At 32.9% G+C, this 13,369-nt stretch overlaps 1 protein-coding gene across 8 annotated transcripts in view; it reads right to left on the bottom strand.

The window, feature by feature from the left end:
* HGF (hepatocyte growth factor) overlaps positions 1-13,369 on the bottom strand; it is an 80,819-nt gene that overhangs the window by 11,786 nt on the left and 55,664 nt on the right. For 7 of the 8 annotated variants that reach the window (XR_008296885.1, XM_027071752.2, XM_015072997.3 and 4 more), the window contains 7 exons: positions 12,197-12,330; positions 6,437-6,475; positions 5,118-5,214; positions 2,270-2,344; positions 1,273-1,419; positions 653-759; positions 387-532 (listed from right to left, as the gene is read on the bottom strand). Coding sequence is in view for 6 of the 8 variants with exons in the window: in XM_027071752.2 (XP_026927553.1) it covers positions 387-532; positions 653-759; positions 1,273-1,419; positions 2,270-2,344; positions 5,118-5,214; positions 6,437-6,475; positions 12,197-12,330 (745 nt within the window). In the remaining 2 variants the exon portion in view is untranslated. Of the gene's footprint in view, positions 1-386; positions 533-652; positions 760-1,272; positions 1,420-2,269; positions 2,345-5,117; positions 5,215-6,436; positions 6,476-12,196; positions 12,331-13,369 lie in introns of those variants that run through there. The other variant, XM_053218541.1, reaches the window with a different exon arrangement.

Genomic DNA, 13,369 nt, shown 5'->3' with positions numbered 1-13,369 from the left:
AACTTTAGAAAAACATTAGAAAAATGCAAACTATTGTATCAAACTGTGTATTGAATACTTTTAATTTGAACAGCTGTCCATTAGAGTTCTGGCTGCATTATTTTATTGTATTTGTTTTTTGTTTTGAGAGACAAATGTCATCTTAGTTTGCTGATAATGAAACATGGATTTTCTTACTGTTTAAAGTAAGTGTAGAAGAATAATGAAAGGTTATTTTTCCCAATTTCTGTCTCTTAGAACAAATTGGTATACAGGGGTTTTTATTTGAGAAAAATGGACCACGATACCAAAGAGGCAAAAAACAAACATGAGAAACTATGACATTTATTACATACTGTTTACTTAAAAAAACAAAAACAAAAACAAACAAAAAAAAAACCTTTTACCTCACATGGTCCTGACACAATATTTTCGGCACCTGCACATATTTCAGACTCATTCAGAGTCACCTTCCCTTGATGGTATTGGCTGCATTTCTCATTCCCCATAATATAGAGATGTGCTACTCGTAATAGACCATCAGAGTTGATTGCTAGAATGGTGTAAAAAATGCACAGTTAATGAGTACAAGGTAAGGTGAGAAAAAGGAAACAAATAGAATTGTTTTACATAAAAACATATGATATTGCCTTATCTTTTAAAAATAGCTTACATCCAGTATAACCCCAGCCATAAACACTGCAAGTGGTTTTTTCAGGAATGGTGCATCCATAATTAGGTAAATCAATTGTACTAACAAAATCATCCAGGACAGCAGGCCTGAAAATGGAAAATATAATGATAAATACCCTTGATTGAATCAACACAAAATTAACACATTGAAATTTGGTGTTAATTTTTAATATGAGATTAAGAGAGAATAAACAGTCTTGTTTCTTAAAAATGAAAAAGGGAATGTCTAATCCAATGTAGGTAGTAGAGGTGGGAGTAGGTAGCAGAGAAATGAGTCATTTACTTGCTAAGTGGTCGGTGTATTTTTTAAACATTATTTTACCTATTAAAGTTACCAAATGATTACTCCCTAAGCTTTGGTTTTAGAGCAGGTTATTCAGACTTGGTCAAACTTCATTTATTAATTTTGAGAATTTTTAAGATGTCTTTGTCTCTTTGTATACACACACACACACACACACACACAATCACAAACATATGACATGTGACATATGCTTTTATAGTAAATTTACGTGAAAGAGAGAGAATAGCCACATGGCTAAAGAAAAAGCTTCAATAATTCCAGTGTGGGTTAAAAATACAAAACCTCAAGCAACTAACCTAGCAAGCTTCAGTAATACCAGATCTGACCCTTCAGGCCCATATACCAGCTGGGACACATTTAGAACCTGTTTGCGTTTCTCATCTCCTCTTCCGTGGACATCATGAATCCCAAGCCAAGCTTCGTAATCTTTCAAGTCTTTGTTTCTAAGTAAAAAAATTAAAATGTAAAATACAATTTTAAATTGGGTAGCATTATTCAGACATATGATCATTTTAGCTTATAAATAGGGCAGATACATAACCTAAATTTAAAATTTGAATCAAAGTATAATAAAGAGCAACCCATTCGTTATAAGAGATTCTGAGTGTTGCAAGCACACATAAGGAGAAAGAGCCTTCAAACTGCTCAAATTCTAAATGGCTATTTAAGAAAAAAACTCTTTTAGCCACACGTGAAAAATTCTCAGGTGAAGCACATCACATGAAGTATAATTTTCTGCAGATTTTCCTTCTTAGCTTTGTATATGTTTGGTTTATTAATGGGGATTGAGAATTTATACCAACAAAATCAAAGTGACTTTGATGAGAATCAGGAAGTAAGTTTACAAATGCTACCTCCTTAACTTTTCCATAGGCTAATTATCATTAAAAATTAATCCCAGGATGCTTCTGAGCCTGGATCTACATAAGAAAGGAGAAGTGAGAATTGAGAGAAATTTGCTGGTAACTAAGAAAAGGATTTCTATCTGGAAATATAGAGTGCAAGTAGGAGGTGGGGGGAAAGATTATTTACATAATTCTAGCAAAATTCTCTCCCAAATGAGAGTCATGCCAATTGTAGAAAGAAGTGAACAGAAGTAGTACCCAGTACATAAATATCAATTAAGTCAAAGTAAGTTTTGCAAGCTAAATCTAAAAACAGAAAGTACATAATTTGTTCAACACTTGTTGGTGAATCTGTTAAATGAATACACATTTTAAGCCTAAAAGCTAAATGGAAATCCTACATATTTTTGAAGGCTCAAAACAAATATTGGTTTCAGAAACACTTTACCGAGAAGGGAAACACTGTCTTGCGGTAAGAATCCAACTTTCCTTTATCAATGATCCTCCACAGATATGTTTATTTCTATGAGAAAGAGGAAAGAGAAACAAGTAACATCTGCGCAGAAAGGGTGCCTGCCGATTAATGCAAAACCTATGGCTCCATTGTTAAAAATAAATGCATTTGAGAGGAAAATATAGAAATTAGCTCAGCGAGAATAAAATGAGTAACTCTTTTACTGGAAGGATGATATTTGATGATTGAAGCATTAGCATTTTTTTCCTCATGTGATAACAAATACGAAATCATTTTTATTTTTGAGTAATGAGCCCTATCATTACACACTGAGATCCATTCCCACCACACATATTCACATGTGTGTGTATCTATCCTTGTGAGAGCAAGTATGTACTACAAATATAGAATATTTAGCATGAACAAAAATCACAAAAGAACAACAAAAACAATGTAGACCTATTTAAATTCAATGTCTGATTATAAAAATGCAACCCTGAGTTTTTACTTAAACCCTAAAAACTATCTGATGGCGGCAATATATGTTTGGACATTATTTCCCTTCTTTCATTACCATTATTTATTTTTGAAATGTTAACTTTGAATATAGTGGAGCTTGAGTAAATTTGTTGAGCTTAAAGCAAGCAGTATAAATTTCACTTATAAAATTAAAACAATTTTATAAGACAAATCATCTAAGAAATTATTAAATATTTGTAGGGAATAAAAAATACTGGCACATTTACTTGATGATATCCTAAATCTGTAAATGCATTATTTTTTGGCAGAGAAATGGAAAAAAACACAACTTTTCCCAATTTACATTTCCAAAGAGTACAGATGTTCAATGCTTCAGAGGGTAATAGAAGAAGGTTCCCAGACTAAGACCACAATTATTTATGGCCAGTACCACAGAGGAGGCTAAGAGTGTATATCGAGTTTTAATTTCTATTCCTCTCAGTATGTGTTTTGGAAGAATAACTAAACAGCTGTTTTTACTGAGGACTTGGATTTAAAAAAAAATATTTTTTTTCTAAAAGTTTATAGTACTCTGATCTGATGGAAAAGAGTTTCACCTGCTCCTCTAAGGTTGGAGACTTCCAAAGGACTATTCTTATACATCCTCCCATGGTCAGTAATAAATTTAGAAGTATATGCCTCTTTTTTTTTTTCTGGAGTTATGAGATTTGCAACGAATCAGTAATTAATTCATATATGTGGAATATTAGAACAAATTTATCATAAAGAAAATGAAACACTCTGTCCCCAAAATTGACAGTCTTCATTAAATCTTTATATTTCATAGTCAGCTCTAATATTCTGGTGAGTTTCACAATTCTGTTTCAGTACTACACGCCTAGGACAGCTACACCACAATTATTGACATAAATATTTGTCAAATTTGGTGGCTAATCTCTGCAAAAGGGCATATTAAAAGAAAACTTTAGGCCATCTTCTACCCAGTATCTAGAGTCTGATTTATATTTATATCAAATTTATGAATGCCATGCTTGCTAAGAATTAGTTTATTCATAAAAGAACTTCAGTTTCAAGTTGTCTTTATTCTACTTCAATATCCCTGATTTAATTGTAGCAAAAGATGTACTTTCTACCTCTACTAGAAAGTTAGAGGTAAAGGAACATAGAGGGTCTTCAAAAAGAGGAGATATTTGAGTTGGTATTTGAAGAATGAGAAGTATTTTCCAGACATAAAATAGAAGAAGAAAGATACAACTTGTAGTGAGAAGAACAACCTAAAGGCTTGGAGGGAGAAACATGGAATGTCTTGAAAACAGGGGGAAATGGGGCTAAAATGAGTGTATTTTGGGATAGACTATATAATGAGGTTCCAAGAGAGATAAAAACAAAGGTACTTGAACATTCAGATTACCATATGGTGTAATATATGTAATGTATAGGAAGTTGTAAGATCAGATTTCAACTAACTTCTATTTTCAATATTTAATTCTTCCAACATAACTAGTGATTTTAATTTTTATAGGAGTATATTGTCCAAAATGATTTTACTGAAAACATATCATGAGATATGAGAAATAGACATGTCAAGAATTTTTCATCCATGCTGAATAGTATAATCGCTAGGCTATCCAACATCAATATAGTTGGTTAATCTTTTTCTCAATGATAGACTATTCTGTAACTTAAAATTATTATTTTCATTAGAATGCAAATGAAAAAATTTAGAAATTGAAAACAAATATAAAGTTTCTGATATGATTACACATAAGCATGTTAGAAAATAAAGTCATGGGGCGCCTGGGTGGCTCAGTCGGTTAAGCGGCTGACTTCGGTTCAGGTCATGATCTCACGGTCCGTGAGTTTGAGCCCCGCGTCGGGCTCTGTGCTGACAGCTCAGAGCCTGGAGCCTGTTTCAGATTGTGTCTCCCTCTCTCTGACCCTCCCCTGTTCATGCTCTCTCTCTGTCTCAAAAATAAATAAACATTAAAAAAATTTAAAAAAAAAGAAAAGAAAGTCATAATATCCTAGATTAGGGAATTAATTGTATGTGTTTTATAACTGCTTCAGTGATATCAAGGTATAAGTAGGTTCTCTGTGTAGTTGTATTTTCTTAAAAATTAATGAGTGTCATTTGTCATCAGAGACAATGTCAACACATAGGGAACCTCCATGAACATTTAAAAAGGCACTGTCTCTGAAGTACAAATTGTAAAATCCGGAGCTATTTGGCAAGCAGAATCTGGTCAGTCTCCTCTTGTGCCCCCCTCATATGGGTGCCTGTATGAATGGTACAACCATCCTGTTGGGAATATGACTTTGCAAATAATTCAAATACATGTGATTTGTGTCTATTAATAATTACCTGTATTTCAAACTAACCATCCATCCTACATTTGTCCGTGTTGGGATTCCATTTACAACTCGCAGTTGTTTTGTTTTGGCACAAGATATTACGGGATCTAAAAAGAGGACCAAAGACAACATTTTGACAAAACATCTTGCAATAATCAGTGCCTCTCAGTTTGCTTAAAAGCATGGTACTTAAACAAATGTAACTACTGTAAGTTTGTCAGAAGAACATTTGGAGGAAAGAAGGTAAGTATTATGACTATAGTGTCAAAACAGGCCTAAAATGTTTCCTATGTTCATCTAAGTAGACAAGTAACATAAAAAAATGAATTAACTCAAGGTAGACAGCATTGCCATAGTGAGAGTGGCTTTGCCCACCAAGCACTAAGTATAGGCTGTTCATATCTAACACTAATTGTTATTTCCTTCACAAACCTCTATACAAAATGGAAGAATGTTCTTTATAGTAGCCATTTCTGAATATCAACGGAAATCAATAGCCTCAATGAAAAAAAAAACTATATTTGTTTTTTATTACTTCTTTTTTATGATAAGAATGTAGAGCCTTTTGAAACATGTTACCAGCATTGATTGCATTTATTGAAATCGTATCCAGATGACAAAATTATTATGTCCAAATCATTAAACCCAAATGACATGATGCAGAATTCTTTGGCGTCAACTTTTTCCTGACCCTTCTCCAGATTCTTTGCCTTATCCTTTCTATTCCTGTGCATGGTCTAAAATTTCCATTTGCTTCTTCAGGCTGAGACAGAGCAGGTGGTCTCTTAAATCAAAATACTTGAGTATCTTCCTTCAGCCCAAGACATATGTGAAAATCAAAAACAAGCAGTTCTAAAAAGATTTTCATAAATTGAATATTAACCGAACCTCTCAGTTTGTATCGTCTTTTACCTAGTGGTGCATGTCAAGAGCCTTAAAAATAGAGCAGGTAGACACATTGCATAACTTTCCAACCTTCTGGGTTTTTTTTTTCTGACTTTAGCATTCTGATTTAATTTAAAGGATGGTGAAGGTCCATTAATGTCTATTTTGCCCAAAATTATGGGTAAGATAAATGCTCTTCTCAAAGTTAAGTATAACATCTTATATTTTCTGATAGAGAATTGAATTTTGATGTTCAGTATGTAGTTGCCTTTGTAACCCCTTTACACAAGCACATAGAGAAGAATTTAATAAAAACAAATAGCCTAACTTATTTTTATGACAGAAGTTAATATAGTGAAAAGATATTTTCCATGAAGAAAATAATGACATAACTTCTGACACATAGAGATTCGAATATACTAGATATTACAAAAGATTACTTACGGTCTAAATTGACTATTGTAGGTGTGGTATCACCTTCACCTGTAAAATAAATATATACATATATACATAATTCTTTCATAGATATTTCTGTTATATAGAATCAAAAGTATATATTAAAATCCAAATATCCATGAATTGGATAACTTACTAAAATTTCAACATTTTATTTAAAGATAAAATGTGATAGTACGCTTTTAGTAATAATGTATGACTTTACTGGGTATTAATGACTTTACGGGGTACTGTGAGGAAAGCCCTACTTTATGGCTGTGGAGACACTCAGGTGTGTGGTTTGATGAGTATTGGAAGCTTAGATTACACTGCTGGCCTCACGGAGCAGCCTCATTCTACAGAAATGTCACAGAGGTGCCCAACATGATACACAATGAATATTCCATTGAATAGCACTAATGCTTATTATTGTTTGCTTGAGCCAGTCATACGGACTGACTGTGATTTGTTTGCTTGTTTGTTTTTGTTTTTGTTTTTGTTTTTTTTATTGTAATTTGGACCTTTCATAGTTTTTCTGAAAATCAGTTTTATTTTGTTATATGGTTGAGGATAACTGAAACACCGCATGCTTCAGAAAACTGTTTTAAGAATTCTAGAAGATAGAGGGGCGTCTGGGTGGCTCAGTCGGTTAAGCGTCCGACTTCAGCTCAGGTCACGATCTTGCGGTCCATGAGTTCGAGCCCCGCGTCGGGTTCTGGGCTGATGGCTCAGAGCCTGGAGCCTGCTTCCGATTCTGTGTCTCCCTCTCTCTCTGCCCCTCCCCCGTTCATGCTCTGTCTCAAAAATAAATAAACGTTAAAAAAAATTAAAAAAAAAAGAATTCTAGAAGATAGAAATCAATGTCACTGATGGAAAAAGAGGGATGACAAAATATAATTGCATTTTGTTGGAATATTTCAAATACTGATTCTTCCACATGGTAACAAAAACAAAAGTATGGGAAAAAAGAACACTGGGAACTGCAAATTAATTCTAACTAAAATGTCATAACTTACTTTTTTTTTTTTTATAACCTCCCTACCAGGGTTTAATCTCTGCAAAGAGAAAAGCTTGGAAGATGCTAGGATTTGAAAATACTTATGCAATAATGAATGAGGCATGCAACATTTCCTGTAGTTTAATGTCTGACTGTTCAGAATTCATGGTATAGAGTTTAGTCAGGCACTGTTTAGACCCAGCTGGTTGTTAATCCCAGGAAATGCCCTGAGCTCAAATAAACCAGCAGCAAAACAATAATGGCATATGGATTCCTTTGTAATACATGCAAATTTGACTGTTATTTATGGGAAATCTCATAAGAATTAATATATGCTAAAGGGTTGTTATTTATGTTCATTTTCCAGATCTAGATATTTTAAAATGAATAAGGGTAAAGGCAAACATATAAATTTCATTATTTCCCTCTTTAGCTTATCCTTGGGGAGGGTTTTGTCTTAGAGTCAGCTGAAGTCAGTTAGCTCATAGTACAAATTAAGATTGAGGCCAACTATGGTCATTAAAACATCAAGGATATTGGTTATTCCACTCCAATCAATCACTTGAAAATTCTAAATTTAAAAACTAGATATTTAGTCCTTCTGGTGTTGTGATGAAAAACACTAGACTGACCATTCTATCCTTATTGTATATCAAGTTTCCTATTTTTAAGCATCAAGTTAATAGGTAAACAAAATACTTAGTTCATTATTGTAATTTACTACAATATTTACATTTTAAAAATTTATAGATATTGTATATTTAGGACTTTAATTACTCGTAGTTATTATATACATATATTTCCATTAAACCAATATTTCTCATGCTTTAGAATAAGCTGAAATACCACTTAAAATCAGATTTCTGAAGATTCTGAATTGGTAACTAGATTATGAGTTTTTTAAAAAAGATTCTAGGTTCTTCTGTTGAACACTTTGAGCAAAACTTTGAGAAACTCCTCTCTAGGCCTTTTCCATTTTACCATCAAATACTATTCTTGCTTCTTCTTTTTGCTTTTCCCATACTATCTCCACCACAGTACTCAAATCTGAAATATACTTATTTATGATACAAATCTTTTGTATTGATTCAAGTTAAACTTGAAGGGAAACATGTCATTGATAAAGGGTTTACCTATGGAAGAGTAGGTAAATGTGTATGTGTCTGCGTTTATATGGCCTCAGAACCAAATAGGAATTCTTACTGAAAAAAACCTTCTTGTAATGTATTCTTAGTTTCAACCCAAGCTCAAAACTTTATGGACATCACATATTTCTCCAGGCGGATATCTATGTTCCCATTCTCATTATATATTTTAATATGAATATATGTTTATTAAATTATATTTACATAAATGTCTCTTCTCTACACTGAAAGATAACTGAAGGTAAAAAAAATATTGTTTATATTGTTGTATACCTAGCATGTTATAACATAGGGTTTTGTACACACTAGCAACTGAGTTTAAAATTAATAAGTGAATAAGTAATACAAACTGAGATGGAAGTTAAGTTTGTGCAAGGCACTTATAGTAATAGAGCTGAAATTCTTACCCTGGAAGTTGGAGTTGAAGCTCTTAACCACTACATTCTAAGTATTTAATACTGAAGATTTGTCTAAGATCTACAAAGTATGTATGTGCATAGGTAAATATATAGGCATTTCTACAATTTTATTTTTACATATCTGATAATCCTAAAAATGTATGTTAAGTATTGTTCTGTAAACATTTTTTAAAAAGAAATTAAAACTTTTGCATGTTTTTTAATACAAATGTACAGTGTGAAAATGATTTATACAGTCTCTACAGTTAAATAAATAAGAACTCAAATCTTCTAAAGATAAATTTTATTAGCCTTTCACCAGTGGGAAAATATAAATAAATCCTGGCTATAAATATTAGTTAGAAAAATGACAGTGTAAAAATATTTATTGAAATTAATGTTCAGAATATATTGAAATAAAAATGAGTTATTTGCAATAGCATTTAATCACATACTAGCAACACTCTGAAGTCTTTCAATAGCACATTACTAACTTTTAGTTTTAAAATGTTAGTTGAAAATGTTTTGAGAACTTTTAAATTATTAGAGTCCTGTGTCAGTTAGGTTGATAAACCAAATTACGCTTCTCTGAGATTCTACAGGACCATTTTACTCTGAACTATGTCGGTGTGCGATAGAACTGTTTTAGAAGCCTGGCATTCCCTTCTTCCTAGACCACTGGATATTTTATTAGCCTCCATCATTCTTAATCATAGAGACGTCACAGAGAGATTCCACCGGGTAAAGCTAATGTTTATAAAGAATAATCCTCTAAGCATTAAAAAAAAAAATTATGTGCCAGATAGGTAGGTTTCTTTGCTTTTTATTGCTAAAACTAGAAAGACATCTTCTAAAGAAGAACATTTTCAGGACCTAAGCCAACCCTAATATGGGAAAAATAGAAAATTAGGAATGCACTAATTAATTTGAAAGGCTATGATTATAACTAATGAAATAAATATATGTAATATAATAACATATATAATAATATATAATTTATTTATGAGCATATAAGGTGTTTATTTACTATTATAGAGAATTTATTTATTAAAAATAGGTTGGGAAGTTACAAGTCACTTATAACCATACTAGATGAATATCATATTTAAGAAGTTTGCCTATTTATGATAAAATTTCAGAAATATGACTAGTGTTGGGGTGCCTAGGTGGCTCAGCCGGTTAAGCATCCTACTTCTGCTCAGGTCATGATCTCACGGTTCATGAGTTCAAGCCCGCATAAGGCTCTGTGCTCACAGCTCAGAGCCTGCAGCCTGCTTCTGAATCTGTATCTCCCTCTCTTTCTGCCCCTCCCCCACTACCACTCTGTGTGTGTCTCTCTCTCTTCCTCTCTCAAAAATAATCATTAAAAAGAGAAAGAAAGACAGAAACATGACTAGTGTTTCCACTTAAAGTAAGAAATTATCTCTTTAATTTGCAATAAATTATGTGTTTGTATTTCATGGTTTTTTTTAAGTTTATTTATTTATTGAGAGAGAGAGAGAGAGAGAGAGAGAGAGAGAGAGAGAGCATGAGGAATGGGAAAAGAGAATCCCAAGCAAGCTTCACACTGTCGGCACGGAGCCCATATAGGGCTCAGACTCACGAACTTTGAGATCTTGAGCTGAGCTGAAATGAAGAGTCGGATGTTTAACTGACTGAGCTGCCCAAGTGCTGCTGTAATTCATGTTTTAAAGCAAACATCATTTCTTCATTTTAATCCTTTAAAATGGGTACTTTTGTTCCTATTTTCAGGGTACTTGCTACTGGCTTATGTCACAAGAGAAACATTCTTTTTTTTTTTTTTTTTTGCGTTTTTTATATTTTAATTCCAGTGTAGTTAACATACAGTGTCATATTAGTTTCAGGTGTACAATATAGTGATTCAACAATTGTATACATTGCTCAGTGTTCATCATAATTGTACCCTTTAATCCCTTTCACCTATTTCACTCATCCCCCACCCACCAAGAAAAACATTCTTAAAATAAAGGGTGTCCTTTTGTAGACGTGAGATAGTTTAACATAATGTTTAAAGATGTTTGCTATAAACAGAGCTATGAGATATGTAGTCTAGTAAGATGGTCTTTTGCTACTGACACAGTTTTATAATAAGGCTTTTTCACTCAATACCATATGGAGGATATACTTCCATCTCAATATATATTATTCAGTGGTGCTCAATTAGGATGATTTTGTCCCCCAGGGGACTTTTGGCGATATTTAGAGATAATTTTTGATTCTCAATATTTTTTTATTGACATCTAGTGGATAGAGGCCGGGGACACTACCAAACATTCTATATTGCGCAGGACAGCTTCCTACATCAAAGATTTATGCAGTACAAAATGTCACTAGTGCCAAGATTGAAAACTCCCAAGACATTTCTCTAAGCTGACTTCCAGACAAGCTTTCCAATTCACCAAGTTTCACAGTATTGAAAGATTTTAACTAGCCAGACCTTCACAAACATTGGGCATAAATAATTACTTTCTTATTTGCCAGTCTTATTGGTGAAAATGATCTTATGCTTTTATAATTTAATTTTCCTATTAAGTTTTAACCTATTTTTGTTTATTTGTTTCATTATACTTATTCTTTAAGATTCATTTTCTTCATTTTTCTCCTAAACTGTGACATTTTTTTTCTTATTGATATATAGGAGCCCTTTTATATGAGGTATATCAGTCATATGTATTTTACATATATATTTTACTTTAGACACTGATATTCTTTTAACAAAATCATCTTTGACTCAGAAATGTGGTGAGAATGCTCTAGACTTTTTAATATTTGGTAAGGCACGAGAAGAAAATGAAAGCAATGTTATTTCAGGTCTGTCTATGGGTCTGTTACTGGATGGGGGCTTTGTAAGAGCTCTGCTATACTCACAGCCTGAACAGTTAGTATTGAGAGGGAAGTCTTTATGGTGCAGTCATATTGGAACCATGACCATTTATTGCGTATGGATTTCAAATGAGAATCTTCTGAGGAGGAAAATATTATTTAAAAGGTCATCAGAATGTCTCTTTGTCTACAAAAGAGATGAAGAAAGGTGTGTGTGTGTGTGTGTGTGTGTGTGTGTGTGTGTGTCTGTCAGTCTGGAATGCATCCCCACTTTAGGATTGACTCCAGCCCTCCTATATTTCCACCTCTGATTAAGGTATCAATTTAGTGGAGATTCAGTGTATTTAAAATATTTCACCTGAAGAAGATCACTGAAAGTACTTACAACGAGAAATAGGACAATAATCCCATGGAATGAGAGGATTTCCCGTGTAACACCAGGGGCCATGGGCATCATCATCAGGATTCCGGCAGTAATTCTTATTCAGCTTACTAGCATCTGGTTCCCAGAAGATATGCCTGCATAAACAACAAGCTCTGAAGATCACAAGATGCTCAGTTTGTCCAACAGAAACAAACTGTCACCAAGAAGATAAAATCCTAGCATGTAACTTCCATTATAGAAACAACACGAGCTTCTCTTTGGCATGAATTTTAATTATTTTATTTTAGACTTATTTTGTTGTTCTTACAGTTTGGAATCATGCGCTCTAACTCAGGAATTTGGAATATGCTACGCGATTAGACAGATAAAATGATGAGAAGTTTTGTGATTTGCTTCTATTTAATAATTACAGTGGTAAGGTAACAATATCCCTATTCATAGAAGTGCAGAAACACTGCCAGAAAAACCGCAGATGGCAAAGAAAATCAAGGTTATAAAACACCTAGAAAATGCAAGCTATTGCAAAAGTATTTTTCATGTTTCAAAAACGTAAGAAGCATGACTAGCAACATCATTATAAGAAAAGACAGAAAGACGCTGAAAAATTAATAGTAATGTGCTAATGAAAGAAACTCTAAAATATCATTGTTTATATAATTACAATAGATGATCTTTGGACAGATAACTGAGTAACACTTTCTCATTTTACATCTTACTAAGTTTATTACATAAGAAAAGCAAAAACTCTCTGCGTTATTTTGTAAGGCCATGCCCACTCATATAACATCAATATTTGTATTTATTTTGATGAGCTTAATACAGCCAAATCCCAAATGGCCATCCTGACCAAGTCATGAAAAGTGTACAAGTAACTGAATTTGTTTTGGATTATCAATTACTACTATGCTTGATTGTAATTAATGGGTCATTCAAAACAATGGAAAGATCTTGGAAAGGGAAAGTTGGACTATCTTTCCAAACTTAGGTTCATTCCCTGGACTAATGACAACAGCAAACACATATAGTAATTACTGTGTACCAGATTCTATTATATGTGATTTACATATATAACCTTAGACCAACCTAATGAGACAGGCTATCTTATTTTTGAGGAAATAGTAATCCACAGAAGCCAATTTTTCTAAGGTCACATGGCTTATAAGCAGTAGAGCA

Source organism: Acinonyx jubatus, chromosome A2 (genome assembly GCF_027475565.1).
Source record: "Acinonyx jubatus isolate Ajub_Pintada_27869175 chromosome A2, VMU_Ajub_asm_v1.0, whole genome shotgun sequence".
NCBI lineage: Eukaryota > Metazoa > Chordata > Mammalia > Carnivora > Felidae > Acinonyx > Acinonyx jubatus.
Note: the sequence above shows the minus strand (reverse complement) of the source record. Positions and strands in the feature narration are given on the sequence as shown.